We start from the raw sequence: 26,138 nt of genomic DNA, 5'->3' as shown, positions 1-26,138 counted from the left end.
ATAATTATTATTTTATTTTTAAAATTTTTAAATAATATTTTATTATATAATTAACTAAAAATAATAATGCCATCGGGTAATTACAGTTGTAATTTTACTGTCTTATTCTTCGATACCATATAAACCTAACTCTTGTCAGATTGGGACTGGCGCAGACTCAGGGAGAAGGGCGAGTCCGAACAGGAATCGGTCCAGCTCTGTATAGATTCGACTCACCGGGTCGAATGTGTGATCAGTGAAGTCTAACAGATCTTACACGAAATTGCCTTGCTTTTTCAGTGTGCCAGTTAGGATTTCAGTGGCTGCACTTCTACTGCGGGCACGCGACCCTCTCACGCCTCCATGAGATCGCCAGCTTCCCAGAAACCGGCGAGGAAAGAAAGCCGGAAAAGAAAACTGAGTGAACTTACTTGACGTCCAGAACTGCGCGGATGGACATGGGCGCATTCGAAGATGACATCAGCGGTGTTGCCCCGGCTGACGCCACAACCTTTTAATGGAGGCTGACCTGCGACGGTGGCGGCCTTAGAGAAAAAGCACCAGAGGGACGCGACCTGAAATGGGGATTCCTAAAATGTACCCTTCGGCAGACATCGTTGATTGTCCACTTCTCCCGGTTGTCTGATTCCATCAGCACACGGTCATGGGTGTCTTGTGTTTTTTCCTTCTTTCGGTACCGGAGTTCTTTTTCTCGGGAAGGTTGTTCACAGGTCTTCTTCTTTGATGTCAATAACAGAGCATAAATTGATCGTAACAGAGAAGGAGCTGATGATTTCATTCTTGGAGTTTTTTTTTAGCTGAGAACGGGCACAATTCGTTCGGCTTTTCTTTAATTTTGTTCTGGTCGGAAAAGTTGTCATTTCTTGCTCTGTTCGTAGGAATGAGATCCCTGCAACAAAGAAAAAATAGAACTCGAGCTCACGTTTATATCAATTGCCCTTCTTAGAATGTAAATCTCTGTTTTGCAACTCAGGTAAGCGAAAAAAATTGCTTAAAATGAATCAAAATTGAAGACGTAACGTAAGGGAAGGATAAGAGATCAACTTTGCGACAAAAGGGAAATACAGCGGAGCAGAGAAACAAGAGTGAGTGGGTCCTCCACTTTGTTCATGTCTGTTTTTTCTGGTGGGCTATTCTTCTACTGCAAGCAATTGATGCCTCGCCAGTTTGTTCTTTCTGGCTTATGTGGGTTGTTTCTTTATTCTCCACAAGTTCTTTTTTAAGTTAATTTTTTTAAATGAAATTGTTTTTTACTCTTTCGGACAATTTGTTTGTTGGCCCCAATTGTCAACCAGCCAACAGAGGATTTCCAATAGAGCAGGGAACTGACTCAGGTTCTTCAAAACCCGGGTCGAGTCACTAAAGTCAGTTTGGTCACCCTGAGTTTAGAATCATGCACGAGGAAGTGATCAAATGGGGGGTTAGTCCAACATGAACTGAGATGAATTATTCCCGCATTACTTAGTTCATTAAAGAGTTTTTATATACAATGAATTACACTTCAAGTAAATCACGTTAATTCATTCATTCATGCAAAAAATGGGTAATTTGGATTCCAACCTGTTTTGCGAATCAAACAATTGAAGCGAGCAAGACGCGCGAGTTGCTCCTTCCCCCTCCCCCCGTGATCCTTCAGACAAATTTCTCTTCATCCCCCCTCGTCGGCCTTCCTTCCTCTCGGGCTCCGTCTCCTCTCCCTCTCGACCTTTGTCGCAGAGCATGGGAGGCCAAGAGGCGCGAGTTGCTCCTTCCCCCTCCCCCCGCGATCCTTCAGACAAATTTCTCTTCACCCCCCCTCGTCGGTCTTCCTTTCTCTCAGGCTCCCTCTCCTCTCCCTCTCGACCTCTGTCGCAGAGCATCTCTCGGCCTCCTGACTTCTCTTTTCTCTTGGCCTCCCTCTCTTCTCCCTCTCGGCGCACCGTCAGAGTGTTGCTTTCGTCATCGTTGCCCGCTGGCCTGCTGCCTCTGTCACCGTAGTCTCCCACTGCTGAGGAAGACGATACACGCCGTGAGAAAGATGATGGTTTAATTTTTCCTAAGTTAAGAAAAAATTAAAACATCATAATAAGAATAATAATTTATATATTTTATTTATAAAATAATTATTTTTATTTATTTAATATATTCAATTTATAATTACTATACTAAATTAGTGATTTAATAGTCATTATTAAAATATTTTTAAAATAAATATTTGATAAATTGTTTTGGTTTAATTATCCCATTGCTATAATTAATTAATCCAATGGTTTAAAATTTTGTAACAATGTATTATTAATTAATAATACATAAAAATATATATTATGTTATTGATAAATATATATATATATATATATATTTATTTATTTATTTATTATTGTACTAAATTGGTGGTTTTTAATGTTAAAACATATCTTATGTTATAAAAAAATAATTTATTTATAATATTCGCTTATGTTATTTATTTATTTATTTATTTTTAATAATTTATTCTAGTCACACGTAATTATTGTATTAATATATAATTAACTATAATCATTAATTAATATAATATATTTTTTTCATTAATTAGGATATTAATATATTCTAATACTATACGTTAAATCACTTATAAGTGTAGTAACCATGTTTATTTTGGTTAATTATTTGTTTAGGTATATGTTATATTTACGTATATTATAAAAGGTTACTCATTCTCTTGTTTATATCATACTTTTCATTTGGGGGTACTAACACTGGAATCTATTTTCCAGTGCACTTAAACTTGTTTACACTAACACTTAAGGATGAGTTGAAGTTGAATCAATTCATTGAAGATGAATTGAATTATTAACTTCATTTTAAGTTTATTGTGGACAAACTCCCCCAAATGTATGGTAAGGGGGCGACTTACCCCAAAATAAAAGGGGTCTATCCTTGGAAAAACTGAGTTGACTTGGCCAAGTCATAAGTCGGAGAATCATACTTTCTAAAGTGAATTGTCTTAAGAAATTAACTAAAATATGTTTGTGCATATAGAAATTTTGAACAAGAGAAAGTAAAATTCTAGGTAAATATTTATCAGATTAATTACTATTAAAAAATTCCCTTAGGCCCCCCATTAGTGTCCCTGGTTGGGAATTTATATCCAAGAAAAAATTAGAAATATTTTTCTTAGGATATATATATTTCCAAGACACTTTTAGATAAAATTTTATTAGTGCCTTAAGAGAAATTATATGGAAAATTTTGGAAATTTCTAAGGAAAATTAAATGGACTTGTTAGTGCCTTTTTCCATTGAAATAAATATAAATTAATAATCAAACTCATACATTACCATACTTCTCCAATAAATATTCAGGAAAATAAAATATCAAATACAAAATTACCTTGTACTAAAAGTATTACAGTATCTATTGTCAAATACTAAAAAAAAATCATACAGTTTTCCTGCCCATCTTGCCGGAAAAATCGTCCCTAAAAAATTATATAATTTTCCTGTTGAGAATTTCCACCTAAAAAAATGTTTTTATATTAATATTCAAAATATTTATATTAATATCCTTTGTGACGTCAGAAGAAATAATCCACTTTCATCCTCCATTTCAACCTCAAATTTATGATACAAATTTGAATATCTCCATGAATCCTTCCACACTCTTAACACACCGGAAAACACAACTGAAACATATTTTACATGGATTGACTGCCAAATTGTCTCCTCCCAGAACCCTTCAACAAACTCCAGATGGCCGTGAGCTGCACTCATGAATCATCACACACACAGCTAAAAATATACACCATTCGGGAAAAAAGTACATCTCATGGCGTTTTTGGATTTTGGATAATTCTCCCCTTTTCACTCCACTCTCTTCTTACGTGGATAACTACGAATTGACTGTGTTGAAAGATCGTAAAGTTTGTCGACTCCTGTTCGTTCTGCATCTCACAAAATATTCCTACCTCTCATTGAATCTCTGCTTCAGATAAGCTTGTACCTCCCTCCTAAAAGAAAGCCTAGCGAGGTGAATCAGATATTTTTTCATTCGAACCCGAGAACCCATCTTTCAGATCGTGTTCATCTGCGTATTTGCTATATCGATTGCTTTCTTCTTCGACGCCTTCACCCGCATCAGACATTCCATGACAATGACTGTAATTATAATGACGGCGAGGTCGAAGGCGTAGCTGACCTTCCAACTGTCTCCTGCGCCTCCCACTCGGATGCCCAGCACAATGTTCACTGAGGCCAAGAACAGAGCCAGTCTGCCCACCCAGTGGTGATACCAGTTCCAGTATCTGCGAACCTTTGAATCTTTGTCGGGTTTTAAGAAAAATGCGATTATCTGATGGATATACCAGACAGGAGAACTGGTTAGGTAGAAATATCTAAAGATTTTATGCCAGAAAGATGAAGAGAAATAAAAGATTTGGTAATCGAGCAAGCATGCAATGCTCTTACCTGAAGAATGCTGAGTGAAAGGACGAAGATTCCCAGTGCCCTGTGAGCTGAAACATTGGCATGTAATTGATCGTACAGGGCAACTCCAGCAACCACAGCAGCGAGCCCCAAAACGAATCCAACAAACTGAATTGCTGTATGGAGATAGTACCATAAAGGGTCCAAATCCTTGTAGTATCGAGCAACAATGGCTCCTATGGGCATTATCACCCCCCATCCGAATATGGCCAGTACGCCATGGCTCCTCTTTAACTGGTGCGGGTACAGAGAACCAGATGACTTCCCTGAAACAAACCAATTTTCACATAAGTTGTTGTCTTCTTCAACATTAATCCTCGGATTAAGCTCCGGGGAACTGATCGCTTTGCAGATAGATCGCAAGCAAAGAGAAGAGCAGGGTTGAGGAACAGACCTCCGGAGAAGTCGAAACTTATGGCTTCCTTATCTTCGTGATGTGTTAGATGATGATGTTTTGGAGGGGTCGTTCCAAATGCGAATATGAGGGGTTGTTGTTTATCAAGAGGAGCTTGAAATTTCAACTGGAAAGCCAAGTAAATTGTTGCTCCATGAAGAACAACAGTGGGAGCAACAGTGGTGACATTGAGCTTGCCCTTGTCGACCAGAACCTCTGATGGGGTTGTTCCATTCAGAAAGTACTGTCTTATGTGAGCTTTGCCGTCTCTACCGATCCAGCCAACCATGGCGCTGGAACCAACCATTCTTCCGTCCTTGGAAAAACCCATCCCCACCCAGCCAACAGTGTATACTGCAGATAAGATGACAGTGAGGACATTTTCTGGGCTCTGAGAATACTGCAACAGATGAGACATATTGGATGTCAGAAGTCATAGATTACAACTTCGGCCTCGTTTTTGAAAAGCTTATTTGAGAAGATTAAAGAGTTCACATAAGGACATTTCAAGATGAGAGAGGCAAAATGCAGACAGCTTGAAGGGCATTTTCTTTGCAAAGCAACCAAGATTAGACAGGAAAACTACAGGGTCTCTGTCTGTGATTCGAGGTACAAAAACTGAACACATTTCTCTTGATACTCATTTTCCTCTTCTCTGTACCAACCAAATCAAGCAAGAAGTTGTCTGAGACTGTTAGAAACGTCCTTCACAGCTTTATAAACTGCGGCCTAGAAAGTTAAATCGACAACAATTCAATGCAACTAAAGGTAACAATACTAAAACCAAAGGGGAAATGCCATCGGCTGATTCAGCTTCCCGAGATTCAATCAGATCTTTCAATTGTCTTTCAGACAACAGAGTTCATCGATCTACTGCACATCAAATTCAACATAGAAGAGGGAACCCAGTGTTCCAAAAGCTCACAAAAGAAGGTACAGAAAATAATTCCAGACTAAAATTCTCTTTGCATGTTCCGAAAAATCAAACAGAAATGGCACTGAAACATTAAGAAAGGAAAAGATCGCAACAAAATCTTACCCGCAAAATGAAATTGTACCAAACAGGTTGACAAATGTGGTTGGAATAATCACTGTAAGGAGCCGGCAAGAAGCTGCTGAGATCCGAACCGCAGGTATCCGTCTGCGCAACGACGACATTCGCGCGGCAGAGAAAACAAATGGCAATAACGGCGAGCAAAATTCCCTTCCGAGATCCAGCCACGAACCCCTCCGCCACCGTCATTGGAATTAAGCCAAAAAGTACAGCCCAGTCGAAGAAAACCCAAATGGAGAGAGTTGAAGAAGATCGGTCAGATGCTAGAGGGAGAGAGATATGGTGATGTTGTACATGGCAGCGGTTGAGAGATTGAGTTTTCTTGAATCTGAAGAGTGAAGATCATCATCATGATTGTGTCGGTCGGTTGGTCGCTTCCCGCCAAATGCTGCAACAGATATGCTCTCCCAGTTCCTCTCCCACTCGTTTCTGCTATACATTTAAATCAAAATAGAGATATTCAGAATCTGCTTCAGAGACACGACATCTCTGATACTAATTCGGAGTTCGAATTTCTTCTGTGAACTAAGGATTAGATAATTTGATTTACTTGAAAATCACGCGAGGCTTGAATCGAGTGTTTCTGAAGGGTAGTTCGAATCGATTTTGGAGGAGACGTCAGCTTCAGAATGGTCACTTAGGTGGATGATGATTTAACGGACTACCATCCTAGTCTGTTGTTGAGACAAGGTTTCACAATTTGAATGGGTCCTATTTAAATTCCCTAATTGGGATCAATCTCTCTTAAGTAAGGTGGCAATGGGTCCGGTTCAATTAAAAAACGGGTTAATCTATTAAAGAGGTGTAAAAGATAAACTCCTTGAAATTTAGGTTGTGATTGGTTAACCCACTCAAATATTTAAAAATACAATAAAAAAATTTAAAAAATTAAATATATCAGTTTTATTAAAATATTAGTAAATAAATTATTTTAAATAGTATATATGAAGAACAAAGGGTTAATCTAGATTTTTTTATCCAAATTTTGTTTTTTTAATCAATTAAACCAAAATATGTAGGGTCCAGTTTCGAAACCAAATTCGACCTATTTATTGATTAGGTTAAGTAAATAAACCTATACCCAACCGATTTATAAGTCAAATCCCCAACTTAAACTTGACCCATTTTATCGTAATAGAAGCTAAAGGTTTAAAACTAATCAATGAGAAAAAATAATTAAAAATAAGATAGTGACAATGCAACTAAATATATCACCTTTAATGAGCTTTCTGTTACCAATATTAGCATCATTAAAAAAATTCTTAAAGTCCAAATTATAAAGTATATATATATATATATATATTAAACCAATATAAATTAAATTTATTTGGATCAATTTTTTCTAATTGCTATAGTTAAGTAACCACAATTATATTAATTATGATCGTAGTTATTCCGTTAAACCAAAAGCCTGAAGATTTATGTTTGACCGACTTCTTTTGAGAAGTATTCCTTGTGAATCGATCTCAATAGTTCTATGCCAGGGGAAGTCGAAATTAAAATAAGGTTTACCAAAAATCCGGTTCTTTATTTGAATTAAAAACCCAATTTTTTATTTTTCAGGTTGAACAAGACTGGGTTCATTCAAAATCAATCTCAAAAGAAAATCTTTAAGCAAATACATTTTGTATATTTGATTGAGCATGTTGAGGCAAAATATTTTGGGTTAATTTCCTCTTAATACAAATTAATTAATAGAATTAAGGGATTTATATTCATCAATAACCAAAATTTTTGGGTCAAAACCAGCCCCATTAAGTGATGAACCGGGCCTTTCTGGCCTAAACCGGTTTATTTTCTGACTAAACGAGCTTTTAAAGAAACTGAATGGTATTAGGATATGGGCATTGCCTCTTTAATGGACATTAGATATGTTATCTAATCCATACACAGGATATGGGCGTTTCATTGATTAGTTCCAGACTTGGGTTTGATCTTCTCATGTCTGATCCATACATATGACGTGGGTTTTTCTTCTTTAATGGACCTTAATTTGATTTACTCTTACATGATCCATACCTTGGACTTTCTTATCGGCCCATCCCGTTCCAGGACGAAATTCAATGCAAAGCACAAGGAAGGAGTCAAGAACTCGATTTGTCGTCTTCTTTATTTCTGGTTCTGGATCTGCTATCTCAATTCCCATCCGTTGGCGCTGGCAGTAATTGGGATTCATGGCCAGGTTCCGCTTATGATTTTCTATTCAATGGCTAATGGGCGCTAGCATTCTATTCTCCGTTTACGAATTCAGATCAGACTGACTTCGTTGCTTGCAGGTTTGGCTGTTTAGGGGAAGTCATCGCCTTTTCTTGCGCCACGGGCTTAGAAAAGAGGTAAGGCCATTCGGCTTTCGTGAGTTTGCTTCTGTTTTACCCTTTCCCCCTGCTTTTGCAGAGGGAAACGATCTCAATTCTCGAGTTCTTGTTTCGTTTTTCATCAATTTCTAGAAGGAAAATCCAAATAGGAGCCGACCGAGAAATTGAGTAGTTATCGAGGAAGATCGCCATGAAGAAAGATTAGCCGGAGTGGCAGGGAAGAATGTGATGACTTCGGCTTTGTTGCTCGTCTCCTTCCTCAGTATCTGTGTCAGATGACTTACTGTGTCCTTTGAACGTACCTCTCCATTGTCTTCTTTCACTCTCTGGTCTTTCTCTTCGACAAAATTAAGTAGAAAAGAGGACGACACTAGCCATGAGACAACCGGAAGATGCTTCAATCAGTCTCCGCGACGCCGAGTCGCTCTTCCGCACCAAACCCATCGCCGAGATCCGCAATGTGGAGGCCACCACTAAACACCAAATCGCCCAGAAACAGGAGGAGCTCAGGCAGCTTGTGGGGAATAGGTACCGGGACCTTATAGACTCCGCCGATTCCATCCTCTCAATGAAATCCTCCTCGCAATCCATCTCCCAGAATTTTGCCCAAATAGATGCTGCCATTCGCTCACTCGCGCCCAGTCACACCCCCAAACTCGCCCCCAATCCTGCCCGTGCTCGCCTGTACTCCGTTGCATCCCGCGTCAAATATCTGGTTGACACAACTGAGAACATCTGGGGATGCCTCGACGAGTCTATGTTTCTGGAGGCTTCCGGGAGGTACCTCCGCGCCAAGGTTGTCCACCACCTCATCAACTCTTCCGCCGACCGGGAGTTTCTCTCTAATTTTCCTTTGTTGAAGCACCAATGGCAGATCGTCGAGAGTTTCAAGTCGCAGATCTCGCAGCGGGCGCGAGAACGGTTGATGGATCAGGGTCCAGGCATCGGTGTTGGGGCCTATGCTGATGCACTCTCAGCTGTGTCTACCATCGATGAGCTCGGGCCCGCCCAGAGCCTAACCCTTTTCTTGGATTGCCGCCGGTCATGGATTAGTCAAAATCTCTCTGCCATGGCTGCAATGCTTGATGCCAAGTCAGTTTCGGAGTTCTTTTGCAATATTGTGAGGATAATTCAGATGACTCTTGGTCAGGTAGGGGAGCTTTTTCTCCAGGTCTTGAATGATATGCCCCTGTTCTACAAAACCGTGTTGGGATCTCCCCCAGGCTCCCAGTTATTCGGTGGTATTCCCAATCCTGATGAGGAGGTTAGGTTGTGGAAATCACATAGGGAGAAGTTAGAGTCTGTAATGGTGATGGTGGACCCAGAATTTGTTGCTCAGACTTGTTCTTCTTGGTTGAATGATTGTGGTAGTGACATTGTTAGTAGGATCAATGGTAAATTCTTAATTGATGTGATTCAGAGCGGAGAACACCTGGGATCGACTGAGAAGCTTATCAGGGGGACTTTGGATAGCAGAGAGGCCTTAGAGGGGAGCTTGGAGTGGCTAAGAAGTGTTTTTGGTTCTGAGATTGAATCCCCATGGAACCGAATTTGTGAGCTTGTCCTAAGAGAGGACAAAGATTTGTGGGATGAAATTTTTGAAGAAGCTTTTGTGAGGAGAATGAAAGAAATTATTGACCTTCAGTTTGACAACCTGAATAGTTCACTTAATCTGAAGGATGCAGTTCAAGGGATTGTAGGAGGCCCAGAAGTGCCAAGGGACTTCTCTTCCTACCTAAAGAAGGCTTTTACAACTACTGGTGTCTGGTTCTCAGATCCAAATGGTAAAAGGGGGAGTCTTGGTTCTGGATTTAAAGCCATGGTTGGTGAAACAGATTTCAGGAGCTGTCTCAATGCATATTTGGGACCAGAAGTTAGTCAGATAAAAGATTTGGTGGACAGTAGGTGTGAGAGTATATTGGAGGATCTTCTGTGTTTCTTGGACTCCTCTAAATCCTTATCTAGATTGAAGGAACTTGCACCATATCTGCAAGAGAAGTGTTACAAAAGCATATCAACATTAGTGAAGCAACTCGAAGATGAACTTGGGCATCTATCATCAGCCTTGGGGAATCGTGGAGACGATAATGGTTCTCAGCCACTGTCCATAATTGTTCAGAGATCCCTTTTCATTGGGCGCCTCTTATTTGCTTTGAGGAACCACTCTAGTCATATTCCACTTATTCTGGGTTCTCCTAGATTGTGGCTTGAGACAGGCACTAGAAATGCAGTTTCAACACGCTCTGCATTGATTTCAAGACAGTCCTCGGTGATGGGATTTGACTCTCCTGTACATAGCAATAGCTCAAGGAGGCAAAGTTCTGACAGTCTCAGAAGGCAATCCTCATCAGCTGCTGCAGCATTGTTTGGGGTGGAGGATAGTGCTAGCCCTAAACTGGAGGAGCTTAGCAAGGTTTTGAGAGATCTTTGTATAAGGGCCCATAATTTGTGGATTACATGGTTTAGTGACGAGCTATCAGTTATTCTGGGAAAAGATCTTGAGAAGGATGAATCACTATCTGCAACAACACCATTGAGGGTAAGTTCTATTTTCTCTTGGAATCCTTGTTTTCTTTCTGAATCTTCTGGATGCTGTGTTGATTCAGTGACAATCACTAAACATACCTATCACAGAATGTGGTAGTCTATCCAGTGACAATCACTAAATAAACCAATCAAAAGAATGTTGTAACAAATTAGCAACTCTACACATCATTTTGATTGCTTAAGCAAATTCCTTACCTGTTCTCAAGTACACACGGGAAGAAAACTGAGGAAATCAGAGATGGACTTGTGACAGTCATAAAATGAAAAGGAAAGTCATTATCTGCTAGTCAAGACCAGTTTGATTAGAACCAGCTGTTTATCTTTGTTTCTTTGCATCATTTTTTTTTAAAAGAAAGAAATCTGTGTTCTGCTGTATGAACATCCATTGTGATAAAATACATGATATGTACCATGTTCCTTATTACCCATCCATATTTTGTGATTCATATGCTACATTTGTTATTTAGTATACACATTTATGTGCTAATATATATCAAATAAGAAATATGGTTGTCCATGATAAATAGTCAATTAATTCGATGCTCAACTATCCCCTTTTCCTCTAAGGAATGTATCAAGGCATTTTGTCAATACACATTTGTGTTCCTCTTACATGTGAAACTGCATGTTTGTGAATCCTTGTGGATACTGTTAGTACATATAGCAAAGCGGATGGAAATACAAAATTCTTCCATGCCGTTGCCTCAGCTCGTCGGAGAGCTATCCGTATATCCTCTATTCATCATGAAGACGAGGAGATTACGGATAGTGTTTCCATTGCTAATGTCCTTGTGAAGTTTTTTTTGTTTTTTTTTTTTTAGATCTCTATATAGAGGAATGTTTCAACCATCCTACTCTTGATCAGATCGAGTTCAATTGTATCTCTGCCTTAGAAGCTGCTCTTCTGGAGCGCCCTTTCTCTCCAGAGGAAATTGATGCGGCTGCACTTGGTCTGCCGAAGGATCGAGCCCCTGGTCCAAACGGGTTCAATGGAAAATTTTACCACAAATCTTGGGGACTAATCAAGAATGATGTCCATACCTTTGTTAATAATTTCCATCAAGTCGGCATCACCCACTAATCCATCGGAGCCTCTTTCATTGCCCTAATCCCAAAAAAACCCAACTCAAACCTCCCTTACAAAATTTTAGACCGAATTCTTTCCAATCGTCTAAGGGTCATCCTCCCCCATGTTATTAGCCCATGTCAAAGTGCCTTTATTCGAGGTCGTAATATCTTGGACTCAGCAATGGCAACCCATGAACTACTTCACTCTTTCAAAAAATTCAACCAACCAAGAGTTGTCATCAAACTTGACTTCGAGAAAGCCTTTGACCGGGTCAACTAGAAGCTGATTGACCACCTCATCGATGAAATGGACTTTGCCACCCGTTGGAGATTCTGGATGAGAAGCTGCATTTCTAATGCTTCATATTCTGTTCTTGTCAACGGTAAGCCATGTGGGTACTTCAAAGGTACTAGGGGTATCAGGCACGGAGACCCGCTCTCTCCTTTCATCTTCACCCTTATTGGGGAGCACTTGTCTACCATGATTCGACTAGCTAAAAGATCAGGACGACTCAACTCCATCTCCCCAAATCTTGCACAAGACATAGCCCTTCTACAATATGCGGATGACACCATCTTCTTCTATGAAGGCTCTTTCAATCAAATTCACAACATTAAAGTCTTTCTTAACCTGTTTGAAATCTCATCCGGCCAGAAAGTCAGTTGGCCAAAATCATCTATTACTGGATTTAACATTGAACCAAACCTGTTGAACTCCATGGCAAGCTATCTTGGATGCAAAATTGAGATGTCTACATGCACTTATCTAGGGCTCCCCCTGACCCCTGGATTACCATCCAAGTCTTCTTGGCACCCGATCATTGAGAGACTGGAAGGGTGTTTGGCTTCCTGGAGAGGAAAATTCCTTTCCAAAGTTGGAAAACTGGTTCTAATAAAATCCTACCTCCATGGATTCCCTACTAAATGTCCATGTTCCGATGTCCTGCTTCTATCAGAGACAAAATTGAGCTACTTAAAAGAAGATTTTTGTGGGGAGGGTCAAATGGTGAAAAAAATATTACTTAGTAAAATGGTAAGAGGTCTGTAAAGAAAAAATCCTTGGAGACTGGGTAGTCGTGATACTACCACTACTAATTCTGCTCTTCTCCTTAAATGGATCTGGAAATTCAACCTCTTCTCTGACCTAATCTAGAGAGCTTTAGTAGGCGCAAAAGCTAACAAGCAATTGGGTTGGTGGACGGGGAAGACACTCTTGTCTATCCCCTGCCTGGGAAAAAAATTGTCCTACTACTCCCTAATTTCAAGAAAGCAGTCAAATGCTATGTTGGCAATGAAACCTCAACAAAATTTTGGTCCGATTGGTGGACTGGTCATTCTAGCCTCAAATTTAGCCATGAATCTATCTCAATCCTTCCAAAAATACTGATGCCTCTATCTCAGAAATGTGGTCTGAAATTGGGAGATGGAATTTAAACCTCAGAAGACATCTTTCGGATTCTAAAGCCATTTTAGCTTCCAATCTCCTATCGAGCCTACCCTCAGCCAAACCCAGTAACAACCAAGATACTTTGATTTGGACACCTTGTCCAAAAGGGTCCTTCTCCACTGCTTCAACATACAACTTCCTCTGGAACACATGCTCAGCTCAATCAAATCACCTTGCGGTCACTGTTTGGAATCTCCTTGCCCCGCCGCGTGCAATTTTTTTCATATGGATGCCCTGTAGAAATAAAATCCTCACCTCTGACTCTTTAATCCGGCAGGGAACCCCTGTCCTGGACCCCTGTGCCCTTTTTGTCAAAATGCTCCAGAAACAACCAATCACATTCTCCGATCCTGCCATTATGCCCACTCTATTTGGACCACTCTTTTAAACAAAATCAGGCTCCAGTACTGTGTTGCATCAAATCTATCATCCACTATTCTCTCACTCATTGACACTAGCCCTCCCAAAGCTAGGAAAGATGATTCTATCGTGCTGCATGGGGCATATCTTATGGGGACTATGGAAAGAAAGAAATAAGAGGAGAGTCATATTCAAATCTTTCCCCATTGAAATTTTGACTGATTACATTACGGGCCAAGTAACTATCTGGCTTCTAAGCCGAAAAAAATTCAGAAACTTCAGCAACTCAAATTTTAGAGGAAATTGGCAGCTGGTTGTTGGGCTGTCTCAGCCCTCTCGCCCCCCCGATCATGGCTATCTGGCCCCCCCTCACCATCCGGCCACTTCAAGCTTAACTTTGATGGGAGCGCTCTTGGTTGCCTTGGCCCTGTGGGATATGGAGGAATTATCCATGATGCAAACGGTGATCTCCTCTTCTCTTTCGCAGGCCCTCTTGTTATCTCCGACTCCACAACAGTAGAACTCTCGGGCTTGCTGAACGGAATTCAAATTTTTTTTAGCCGGCTCACGAGCCCACTCTTCATCAAAGGTGACTCAAAGGTTGTCATTAACTGGTGTACAAACTCCATCACACCTCCGTGGCATCAATGAGACATGTACTAAAAAATTTGTAATTTAATTTCCCTTTTGAATTGTACTTGGAAGCATATTCCTTGTTCTGTCAATCATATGGCAGACATTCAGGCTAAGGCGGGCATTTCACTGCAATACCTTGTTGTGGAGGAAGGCCCTTTCCTAGGTTTGATTTGTACTTCTGTCTTCTTTTAATTGTTTATACATACCTATTCAAAAAAAAAAAAGCGTGTCTACTCCCAACATAATGTATTGGCTAAATGTTTGTGTCATACATGTAAAGTCTAAACATGCACAAATACATGTGCATTAACATATCTGTTGAGAGTTTTTCACATTAAATTCTTTGGTCGTTGTTTCCTTATATTTTCCTGTGAATTAACCATTCTATTTTATTTTTCCATTCAAAATTTGTTTCAGGGCTGGGAAGAAACTGTGATCAAGCAAGAGCAGTCTGGTGAGGGTGAATTGGAGATGAAAATTTCACTTCCTTCAATGCCTTCACTTTACATCACATCTTTCCTGTTTAACGCATGCCAAGAAATACATAAAGTTGGTGGTCATGTTGTAGATAAGTTTATACTGCAGATTTTTGCATTTAGACTTTTGGAGAAGGTAGAATATCATTCCTTTTGTTTAATTTCACTTATTCTAGCATGTAATATTTAGGATGTAAAACTTTATTTTGTTTTTACATTTTTTTAATGGCTAAACTATAAACACCAAAATAGGTTAATAAATAATCAATTTTATATAATCGTTTTTTTTTTTTTGTGGCATTCTGTAGGTGGTTGATATTTACGAAGAATTCATTTCAGCATTAGGTACTCGAACACCTCCAATATCAGAGAAAGGAATCCTCCAAATGATGTTGGATTTACAATTCACTGTGAACATTTTATCTGGGGGAAGAGATCCATCCATAAGTGATGTAGAATATGTGAAAGACACTCCTAAAAGTTCGTCATCTAAAACTTCATACAGACAGAAGATGACCCAAGATCTGCCAAACTCTGCCAGAAGAGATCATGCAATTGTATTGATTAATACTCTTTCAAAGAATCTGGATCCTATTGACTGGGCAACGTAAGCTTCTTTTGCAAATTTTTTCTTTGTTCAGTGTGATTCTAAAATTTGCATATAGTTTGTTCTGCATGTTAGCTCTACTATAGGAATCAAAGGTAGTTCTTATCAGGTGAAATTGTAACAAGTAGGGCTTTCAGCATTTTCTATGATGAAAATAATCTTTTAGGTATTTTCTTGTTACCATTATTACAATGCCTTCTGAAAGTGGTGACATGGTCATAGTTTTGATGACATTGTAACTATAACAAACAATGAAGTGTGACTTAATAGGGTTCTTCTTTGGTGAACAGATATGAGTCTTATCTCTGGGACAATGAAAAGCAATCATACCAGCGATATGCTGTTCTTTTTGGATTCTTGGTGCAACTTAATCGTATGTACACTGACTTTGTCCAGAAATTGCCTTCGAATACTGAATCCAACATTATGAGGTGTTCTACAGTTCCACGATTCAAATACCTACCAATTAGGTTTGTACCTTTCCTTTTGTCTTTTGTTGCCTTTGTAATGTTCTTATTATGATTATGCTTGATTGTAATGATGTTTTTTTTTCTTTTTTCATATTTTAGACTAGGCTAGTATAAATCGATTGATCATCTTAAATTTCACTGTTTCATATATACTTACACTTTCATTTTACTTGTTATTTTTGTGTTCCAGTGCCCCTGTATTATCCTCAAGAGCACCTACAGGTTCAGCTCTGTCATCATCCCCTGATGATCTATCTAGGAGCTCTTGGAAAGCATATTCAAACGGAGAACTCTCTCCCCAGCTTGGAATTGAGGACACATCAAGTTTTGGGGTGGCAACCCCACTCTTGAAGTCATTTATGACTCAGGTAAACCCCTGCCTTTTGCTTTGTTCGTTACCAGTTGCTCAAACTAGGTCTTAGTATACCAAATTTAACATGCTTTCTGTTTATGGTTATCAAACTTAACAAATTCTAAAGGTTTGAGAAAATCACCCGATGGTTAAAGTATGTGGTTTTTCAACAATAGGTTGGCAGCAGATTTGGGGAGAGCACACTCAAGTTAGGATCCATGCTCACTGATAGTCAAGTTGGGCGACTGACTACTTTTGGTGACATGTTACCAGTTCAGGCAGCAGGCCTTCTTTCTTCTTTTACTGCTGGAGCTGGAAGATCAGACTACTAATATCTGAGTCCAGGCTTAGCTTATCTGGGCTTCTAAAGAGGTCATTTGTTGTGTTTGAAGAAAATATTTACACTGATAAATGCCTACTCAAATCCATGGGATGAGAAAGAGAAGAATCGCAATCTGTTTTATAGAGAGCCATTCCATTGGAGAGCAACAGATGCAGGAGCAGCTGCAAAGATTGAAACTGTTCCTGCTAATGAAGAATAGTTGGCAAAGGATATCGTTATTGTCTCATAGACAAACAGGAAATTTAGAAGCTGAAGCAATTTTCGTGACTGAGAAGGAGAAGTGGGTAAAGGAAATTAAATGAGCATGGTATGTGCTCCCCTTGTACCTATTGTTTCATTTCTTCTGTATAATCATAAAAAGGAGAACAGTAAAGTTCAGTGAAATTTTAACCATGTTCATAGAAACTCAATTTGGATGCTGGTGAGTTTGAATTCTGAGTTCAACAACTGGGAGTAATTCCCCAAATCTTCTAGTTGAAGAAAAGAGCAAGGAATTAAACTTGGTGATCGTAAAGTTTACTGTGTTTCCATGTTTGGTGGATACAGTAGGTGTTTTGAAAGTCCCTTCTCAAGGCAGATTCCAGAACCTGCTGGGAAAAAAAAAATCCTTCACAACTATGAAATACCTTTATTTGCAGCCAACTCTCAAGTAAATTTATTGCCGTAGTACAATCATTAAAAATTATCAAATAAACAATTCATGAAGTTCAGCGATTGCTTATGAAGATACAGATACTAGAATAAAATGAACAAATCACGTCTATATACAGGACAACACACAATTTAAAGACCAGAACGGTGGAAGCAGGTGAGAAAATCCAGCTTTGTGAGATCTTCTAGACTGAAAAATAAGAACACCAAGCACCTGGAGAGCCTTCACCTGCTCGCTCAGCTCCACACAGAACAATTGAAAATAAATGCAAAATCAACATCAGCTTCCTCAGGCTGGAGCAAACAAGATATAATTGCTCAAATTATACATCTACTCTAATCCGCAGCTATTTTTAATACATAATAGTAACCTTCAGGGAAATGGAAATTCCTGATCTTCATGTTACGGTCCTGCTGCAAATTGCTTCCTTGTTTTCACTTGAAATTAGAAGCAGCAGCAGAAGCAGCAGAACCTGTAACTTCCTATTCTTCCCATTGTCCGTCGGCAGCAAAGACGGCCAGTGAGTAGCTGCAATAATCAGCAGTGGCAGCAGTGAGGAAGGCTACTAACATAGGAAGATCATGGCACCTCCACAAAGCTCTGTTAAAGAGATTCTGTTTCCCCCAAAAGCAGTGTCTTCTTGTCTTCTAAGATCGTCTTGGGACTCTAAAGATGTGTTCTTCCCCAGTCTCTTTATCCACTTTTGCAACCCATTTGCTCTTACAGGGTTTTATGATCCTCTCTCTCCTCCCAAATTCATAGCTCTTACCAATCATCATCACCTCCATGTCCGTCCCCATAAGACTCTTAGTGCACCTCACAGAAGGCAGACCACCCTTCGTCTCTCTCAAAATGCCGCCTCCCAATCCCTTTCTCTCTTCAACCAAATTGTTCGCCACCACCACTGATCTTCTCGGATTAACATTCAGCAACTCTATCAGAGAAGAGTAGCCATCGACCTTGCAGTCCACCAGGGAGAAGTCGACGTTCTCATAGTCAGGCAAGATCTTGAACGGGTCTCCTACCTTGAACTCCACCATGTCCTTGAGTCCGGCGTCTTTGATCACTTGTTTTGACTTTCCTAGGGTTTTGTTTTGTGAGTGGATGCAGATGAGGCGGCCGCCTGTTTCTTGAGCCGCAGCCGCGAGGGCGATGGAGGTGCATGTGACACCATTAGATATCTCTACCATGAGTTTGGCGCTCATGCCAGCAGCCAAGGCCGAAACGAAAGCGTTGCTCTCTGGCTCTGGCGTTTTGCAGCAAGAGCAGAACTTTCCTCGTTCATGGTGCTTGGACTGAAAATGGCGAAACTATTAGCAAATCGTTTTGTCAATAAAGCAGTCCACGAAGAAAATTAAAAGGTAACTCTGACATGGGGAGGTCAAGATTTCGTACAAAAATCTTGAACAAAAGAAGGTTACCAATTAAAACATATCAGATCACGAACAAGAACTCGACCCTCCCATGATTTACGTATTATATGACATTATTAAATATTTATAAACAACCAATGTGGTTTTTAACTGGTTTTTGGGCGTTTATTCATTGGATCCTTGCAACACTGAAGGCCATTTCTCACAAAAGTTGGAGATGTCACTCCAACATCAGATGCTTTACTGCAAATCGATTTCTTACGTTGTATGTCACACAAGAAAAAAACAAGAAAAACGATGAAAAATCCAATCTAATCCTACTACCCGTCCCTGAAATCCAATCCAACAGGAACACCAAATCAAAAACACGAAGAAAAACTAAAAGAACGAGAGAAAGGAAAATACCAGTTTGAGAGTATTGATGAAGGCATTCGCGGCCAATATCGGTGACCACCCCATCTCAAAAGATCAGAAACACACAAACAATAAAACTAGATTTGAATAATCTCTTACTCGAACGAAAAACGGAAGTGATGAAAACGCAACAGAGACAAATGAGAGAAAATCAAATTTAACGAATTAAGGCAGAAGACAAGGAACGGTTCGAGACATATATTGACATCAACGTGGTGATGCCGACACTGGTTTTTGCTATTTTTGAAGCACCCAACACGGTGAAAGCGCGCAAATCAAGAAACACCCGCTCACAAACATTAATGGCGGAGAGAAAGGGGGGTCGTCAGACGTGGAGTGCCATTTTAGCTCGCCGTGGAGGGTTCTTCTCTCTTTTCGCGGCAACTGGTTTGACTCCGAGACACAACGGGAATTGTCCTTTTGTAGGCTGATGAAACGACAAAGCTGCTCTTCTTCTTCTTCTTCTATCACCCTTGTTTCCTCTGAAATCGGCTATATTTTAGAGGATACATCTCATGATTCTCACCCCACCGCTAACTTTGAAATGGATCAAAACGCTGAAAGGCTGATGTTCTTAACTATCTTAGCCTTTTGATTTAAAAATGATTCATATGCATTGAGATAAGCACGAATTTAAAGCTTAAGATAATGAGAAATTTTAAGATACTTATCCGATCAGTAAAATTACGTTAAATCCTATGAAACTGAAGGAGGTTATTTGATGCTGAGATTAGATACCACAACTTCCCCTTTTTTATAATACATTCAAATGGATTATTTTAGCTTCTGTGGTCGTTTGTCAAATTAATTACCCAAATGATAAATGAAAACTAAAGGAGGTTTTACTTTGTTTCTGCAAACTTTCCGTCTTGTTAATCAAAAACTTCCTGCAAACTACTACAATCTTGAATTGAATTTACAACGTTCAGACTTGAATTTCCTATTGAATCTTTTCTTCTAAATCTCGAGTTTTAAGTAATAATAATGCCATGCCAGACGATTATTTCTTCAAAGATTGTTAAATCACAACACCCTTGTGGATCTGTTCACTATCTCAAGCATTAGAGCCGAAATTCTCTGTAAATTTAAATGGGTTTCCCCTCTGGCTGCTTGTTGATAGTCAAATGGAGCAAACAATGTTTCTTCAGAGTTGTCTAAAGAAAGCAGCTTAACGTTATCTTAGTAACGGACATTTCTCTAGCTTTAAAGATTTCAAATCTGTCATAGCAACTTAACTCAGCTAGCCAAATATAAGCAACCCAACCATTCATGTTGTTCAGTGATTACATGATCAAGACACAGTTTTCCACACTTTTGAAGAGAATTAAGGCAAGATAATACTTTGCATATTTTGTAAATACAGCAGCTGCCATTACACAAAAAGATCATCAATGCTGCCTATCTCGAATTGGCTAAACGGTATAGCATATTTTGATGAAGTAAACCGGTAAGAGAGTGTGCTAAAAAGCATCGGTACATGTAGTTTCATGACAAAAAAAACAACATTAGCTAACAACGATAATGGCTGCTTGCTCCTCTGTTAAACAGGACCAGGATCTCGTACTCTCCTATGAGAATTTGGCTTTAGAAAAGTCCATCTCCGGATGCTACGTTCAAAAGCAGAAAGACAGTCAGATGAAGGCAGCTGTGTTAGTGTGCATGTGTGTGTGTGTGTGAGAGAGAGAGAGAGAGATTTCACCTCAGCCATGAATTTCTTCATGATCTCCTGTTTCTGCATCTCCTCACTTGTAGGGAGACCCATGGACTTCTGTCGCTGGTCGAACTGCAACGCAAGCATGAGGTTTCACAGATTAGCTTCAACATGCTTTGTAAAGATTCAAGTACAGAATCTAATAAAAAATGCCAAACTTGCACATTAGGCAAATTTCTAGCTTAAATGGTAATGAACTATAAAATGAAGACAGCGCATGAATAGTAACAGTTGTTTCAGCAAATACAACAACGAAAATACTAAGCCCTTCTTCATAATCCAAATGCCAACGGCAAATCATCACCCAAAACTTGGAGCAGAGAAAGAGACCAAAGATTGCACACAGAAAGAAAAATAAAAAATAAATAAATTAAAAGCTTAGCAAAATGAGCAAATAAGATGAAGCGAACATCTTGTGTTACCAATTGCAAGGATGAGGCCAGATTAGCAAAATAAGAGCTCATAGAGCTGTAAAGAACATGCAAGACTGTCCACCGAACAACAGACATTTTCTCATGAAGGATAACCAAAATAAAGCCAACAGCTGTAAAAAACTGATACTGACTTGAAAACATATCAATAATAACTTAAACTTTGGTTAGCAGAGTTTGGCCATTCCATCCTGTATATCTGGAGTTTTTTTTTGTGAAGCCTTTTAATATAGCAGATGGTAATAGATATTCATGCTGAGAAAGAAATGTGACAGGTAACTATTGGTTGGAAGTCGCCTATTGACAATATCTTAAATTTAAGAGTGATCATCAGATCAGGCTCTCTTTTTAGTAAAACTATTGGTTACAGTACTCAGATAGAAATGCAAAAGTAAAACCCAAGTCAGAAGCTGAAAACTACAAGATAAAAACACAACCCATTCAGTTCATGATCTTATAAGAATATGTTGTCAGCATTTATTGTCTCATCAATAGAAGCTCCAATGATCCAAATGATCAACTTTAAAAGGATATAACATAATCAAATATTCGCCACTGTGAAGCCAATTAGATGTAGTTGATTCAGATTATGAAAAATGAAACAGAACATTACCATCATTTTTTCAACAGTTTGTCGGGTTTCTGGATCCAAGTCAGACAACTTGCTGTTCTCAGGTTCTACTTTCTGGGTGTCTATCTCTGGGTCACCTTTCACTAGACACTTCCACCACTCCATTTGGTTTTGTTTAGTCAAAAGAATAGAGATTGCCTTTGAATCCTCTGCAGGAAATTCGGTGCACATTGTGATTTAGATACTGAAAACCTTTAGATATTTGCATTCCTACATCTAGAAAAATATTAAAATCAATGAGATGGCATGAGATACCAATACTCCAAAAGCAATCATCAGCCTTAACTGATTGATAGAGCTCCCCCTGGAAACACATTCAAAAAAACATATATTCAGCAGCTAAAACTCACAGAAATTTTATGCTAGGTTTCTCCTAGAATAAAGAAATAGATATGACACATGACGAGTACAGTGTACCGAACTTACATCTATTATTGGAGGCTGGCCCTTCAGCCCCACCTTCAGATGGTTCTTCTTTATCTCACAGGCTACAAATCTAGATTTAGTTCCAGGAGGAACTGGAATGCTAACAGTAACCTCTTGTAGAGTTTGGGTCCACGAATGCTTCTCAAGATCCAGACCGTTTCCGGAATTCGGGGCTATCACAAATCATAGAAAACTTAACATCAGAGGTAAGCAAAGAATCGGTCACTGAAAACAGTAATGCTGCAGGGATTACTTATAACAACGACATATATTAAAAGCAACGAAGTTACTTGATGATTAAAGTTTCCCAGGCACCAATTAGAACCTAAATAAAAACTTCACCTTTCATGACAATGTAAATATAGAGATTTATCATTCGCATTACTTCGACCTCATAGCTAAGAATCAACCAGCCAGAAATTTGATTTAAACGACGCGAGCTTCCTCTAAATTTGATAGTTGATAGTGATTCTAAATATTCGTCAGAAGTGGGATGGACAGATACATACTAACAAACAAAGAAAAAATTATTTTTTGAACAAATTGAAGCGAAAAAAACATTTCTAAATACTGGCAAGAAGCAGCTCCCATCAATAAAGAGAAACAGAAATCAGGAACAGAAAATAAAAAAAACTAGGCAAGGAAAATAACTGACTTCTGTGACCCTCCTTGCCGTCACCAGTTGCATTTTTCTCAGCTTGCCCATCTTTCCCATCATCTTTCTTCGAAGACTCCTCCTTTCCTTTCAACACCTCCTCTTTCCGTTCTTTCACCACCTGAGAATCCCGCACTCGCTTCTCTTCAGCCTTCTTTTTCCTGTCGGCTGCTTCTTTCACAGCGGAAACAACAGCAGCTACCTTTCTCTGTACGTTGTCGTCATTGAATAGGTCGGACTTCCGTCGCAGATAATCAAGTGCCGCTTCGAAGAAACCAAGCGGACTATCACGGTCAAGGATCGGACTAAATACCTCATCGTACGGAGGGGAAGCCGGCTGTTCCGGTTCCCGCTCTTCCGTGACTTCAGATATGATAGCCATTGGCGGCGAGGGAAGGAAGGGAGGAAGGAAGAATGAAGAACGGAGCTTGCTGTATCGGTGTCTGGTTCAGTTTCTCAGAGCTTCACTGATACAAATTTCTTTGTCCAGGATTCTCAGCTCGTCAGTCGTCACGCACAGAAACTTCCAGAAACTGAGATTTTAAAGTCGTTTATGGCATTGTAGATCTGAACCGTTCATCGAATTGTCCCGGACAATGCTAGGGATTTTTAGACCCTCGATCACGATTCTTCACCGCCTGACGAGTGACGCCTCCCTTCCCACCGAAAACAGCGCGGAGTTGAGAACCGGAAACAAACCCTAACGCGGAACGATTCGGGTGAGTAGGGCCGAACCGATGAAGGATACTCATCGCCTACAAAAAATTATATCTAGAACGATTCTTCCGGTTCATAATAAATCAGTTTATTTGTTTTTATTTTCAAAGATTGGAATTTTTACTCCTTTTTGTAAACCTTGGTTAATAGATTTATTAGACGTCATACTTTAGAATGGTATCTCCTTGATACAACCACTTAAAAGAAAAGTATGGATATTGAATTACAAAAAGGATTTAGTCTATGCAACTATAAATACAACAACAAAGAAAAATTACAAGAAACTGAAATTATGTAAAGTTTGATCTTTAAAGGGTCTTTTAATTCTATCTCCACAAACAAACTTGATTATGGTGCTTGACAAGATCGACCATAAATTAGGTTTTAATATCAACAATCAATCCAAATCTCCGATTTTTTTTTTTTTTTGACTTTGATTGTTGATGAACTTTTTAATAAAATCTATATATTTTGATCTTGAGAGTTTTGATTATTAGTCAACTGGTGATCATATCCATTTAATATTAGTTATTGATCAAGGTTAACAATCTAAATTATTGATTAGGAATCTAACTTTTGATGATCAAATTCTTTGTCTATCGTTGATTTGCATGGAGTCACAAATTGACTCAATGAGCGAGTCTACGTAAGTAGGGGTGGCAACAATTAGATCATCTAAATTAAGTATGAAAAATAGAAAAAATCAAAATTTTCTACTAGATAACATAAGCAATGATTACCACAATTTTTGTTTATCTTTACCTAATGTTGAGATTAAAAGAATAATATATGACTTTTGTTCTTGGAAAATTCATTAATGTCTAAACTTAAACATTTTTAGAACTATAATTATAGACCTAAAAAATATCATAAGATAGTTCATAGAAAATCCACTTGAACTATTTCTTTCATCAAATAAGTAACCTAAATGATGTACTTTTTTTAATTAATGAATTAAATTCAGCTCAAGTCAGATTAAGTTTATTACAATGTCCATATTCGATTTATAAATATTGATTGAGTAATTTGATTGATCATAAATTCTTGCAGAAATAAAAAAACATACCAATGGAGAACGCAACCAAATTATCCTCCTAATAAACTCTAGCAAATCTAATCAAGATGGAAAAAATACCTCAGAATCTACAGCAAGTGATGAGATGATGACTAAAAAAATCCATGTTAGAATTAGTTAATATAGTCCAAGGGTTACACTAACTACGAATGTATCATTTTAGTTAAATTCTTCTTTTAAGAAAAATATTGATTCAAAATCCTACTAGTCACAGAGAATCAAAAACAATCTTCTGCTAAAGGAAGAAGAATACATAGGCAATCTTCTTGTAGCATGTGAAGGTTTCCTATGATGCCACATGGCTTTGATGTGCCACTTCATTTGCTTAGGTGAAGCGTAAATGACCTTCTCATCATATTTGATTTTGATGGCGGTCCTACACAATCAACTACATCTTGACCATAAATTAGGTTTTGATATAAAAAAATTAATCCAAATCTAAGTAAAAAAATTGACTTTGATTGTTGATGAACTTTTTGATAAAATCTATATACTTTGATCTTGAGAGTTTTGACTATTGGTCAACTGGTGATCATATCCATTTAATATTACTCATTGACTAATGTTAACAATTTAAATCATTAATAAAGATTCTAAATTTTGGTGATCAAATTCTTTGTCAAGCGTTCATTTGCATTGAGTCTCAAGTTGACTCGAAGAGTTAGTCTATGTAAGTAGGGAAAGAATCAATTAGATGCAGCCAAATTAGGTATGAACCCAAACTTCAATGATATAGGTGGACTTTGAGTATTGTTTGACTTCACTAAAACAGAGGTAATAGAAAAAAAGTAAAAGAAATCGTTACTTAAAAAATTAAGATAAATGTAGAAATATTTTATAATAGAAAAAACAAATTGTTCTACAAGATAACACCAGTAATGATTTCCACAATCTTTTTTTAACTTCAACAAATTTTCAAATGAAAAGAATAAAACGAGATATAAGGCTTTTTGTTCTTAGAAAATTCACTAATGTTTAGACTTAAACATTTTTAGAACTATAATTATAAACCTAAACAATAACATAAGAGAGTTTATAGAAGGTCCATTTGAACTATTTCTTTCACCAAATTATATTTTAACAAATAAGTAACTTTAATGATTTAAATTTCTAATTAATGGATTAAATTCAACTCAAGTCATATCAAGTTTAGCACAATGTCGATATTTGATTCATAAATATTGGTTGAGTAATTTGATTGATCATAAATTATTGCAGAAATAAAAAAACATTAATGGAGACGTAATAGGTAGCCAGGCATTCTCCTTCCAAGAATAATTGCTTGCTTAGATAACCGATTATCCTCCCAATAAACTCTACCAAATCTAACCAAGATGAAAAAAAACCTCAAAATTTGAAGCGACATCATGTTGATAATGGCTTAACAAAATCCATGCTAGAATTAGTTAATTTAGTTTGAGTGTTACACCAGCTACAAATGTATCGTTTTAGTAGAATTATTCTTTTAAGAAAAATATTGATTTATTTCCTACGAGTGCCCTAGACAAAGAATTAAAAATAATTTTCTACAATGTTCTGTCAATG

At 38.3% G+C, this 26,138-nt stretch overlaps 4 protein-coding genes across 4 annotated transcripts; 1 reads left to right on the top strand and 3 right to left on the bottom strand.

The window, feature by feature from the left end:
- Positions 1–3,532: 3,532 nt before the first annotated feature.
- LOC137956045 (cytochrome b561 and DOMON domain-containing protein At3g61750-like) lies at positions 3,533–6,366 on the bottom strand. Its single transcript, XM_068803351.1, has 4 exons — positions 5,873–6,366; positions 4,834–5,233; positions 4,422–4,705; positions 3,533–4,305 (listed from the first exon to the last, which is right to left on the bottom strand). The coding sequence occupies exons 1-4, from the start codon at positions 6,074–6,076 to the stop codon at positions 4,027–4,029; spliced, it is 1,167 nt and encodes a 388-aa protein (XP_068659452.1). The 5' UTR covers positions 6,077–6,366; the 3' UTR covers positions 3,533–4,026.
- A 1,622-nt stretch (positions 6,367–7,988) lies between these two features.
- LOC137942516 (conserved oligomeric Golgi complex subunit 1) lies at positions 7,989–16,974 on the top strand. The gene is made up of 8 exons (XM_068788208.1): positions 7,989–8,069; positions 8,164–8,220; positions 8,335–10,741; positions 14,678–14,872; positions 15,045–15,343; positions 15,634–15,813; positions 16,004–16,181; positions 16,342–16,974. The coding sequence occupies exons 3-8, from the start codon at positions 8,579–8,581 to the stop codon at positions 16,495–16,497; spliced, it is 3,171 nt and encodes a 1,056-aa protein (XP_068644309.1). The 5' UTR covers positions 7,989–8,069; positions 8,164–8,220; positions 8,335–8,578; the 3' UTR covers positions 16,498–16,974.
- Positions 16,975–17,807: 833 nt separating this feature from the next.
- Positions 17,808–18,350, bottom strand: LOC137948135 (uncharacterized). Its single transcript, XM_068794135.1, has one exon. It carries the CDS (start codon positions 18,348–18,350, stop codon positions 17,808–17,810), a length of 543 nt encoding a protein of 180 aa, XP_068650236.1.
- Positions 18,351–20,268: 1,918 nt separating this feature from the next.
- Positions 20,269–23,300, bottom strand: LOC137956031 (protein BOBBER 1-like). Its single transcript, XM_068803328.1, has 6 exons — positions 22,802–23,300; positions 22,147–22,319; positions 21,976–22,024; positions 21,703–21,869; positions 20,647–20,730; positions 20,269–20,554 (listed from the first exon to the last, which is right to left on the bottom strand). The coding sequence occupies exons 1-6, from the start codon at positions 23,181–23,183 to the stop codon at positions 20,516–20,518; spliced, it is 894 nt and encodes a 297-aa protein (XP_068659429.1). The 5' UTR covers positions 23,184–23,300; the 3' UTR covers positions 20,269–20,515.
- Positions 23,301–26,138: the final 2,838 nt, after the last annotated feature.

This window comes from Aristolochia californica, unplaced genomic scaffold (genome assembly GCF_029961685.1).
Source record: "Aristolochia californica isolate CCGP_79_NKW_82.1479 unplaced genomic scaffold, dmAriCali1.0.hap1 SCAF_1, whole genome shotgun sequence".
Classification (NCBI taxonomy): domain Eukaryota; kingdom Viridiplantae; phylum Streptophyta; class Magnoliopsida; order Piperales; family Aristolochiaceae; genus Aristolochia; species Aristolochia californica.
The sequence above is the reverse complement of the archived record's forward strand: the minus strand, read 5'-3'. Positions and strand labels throughout refer to the sequence as shown.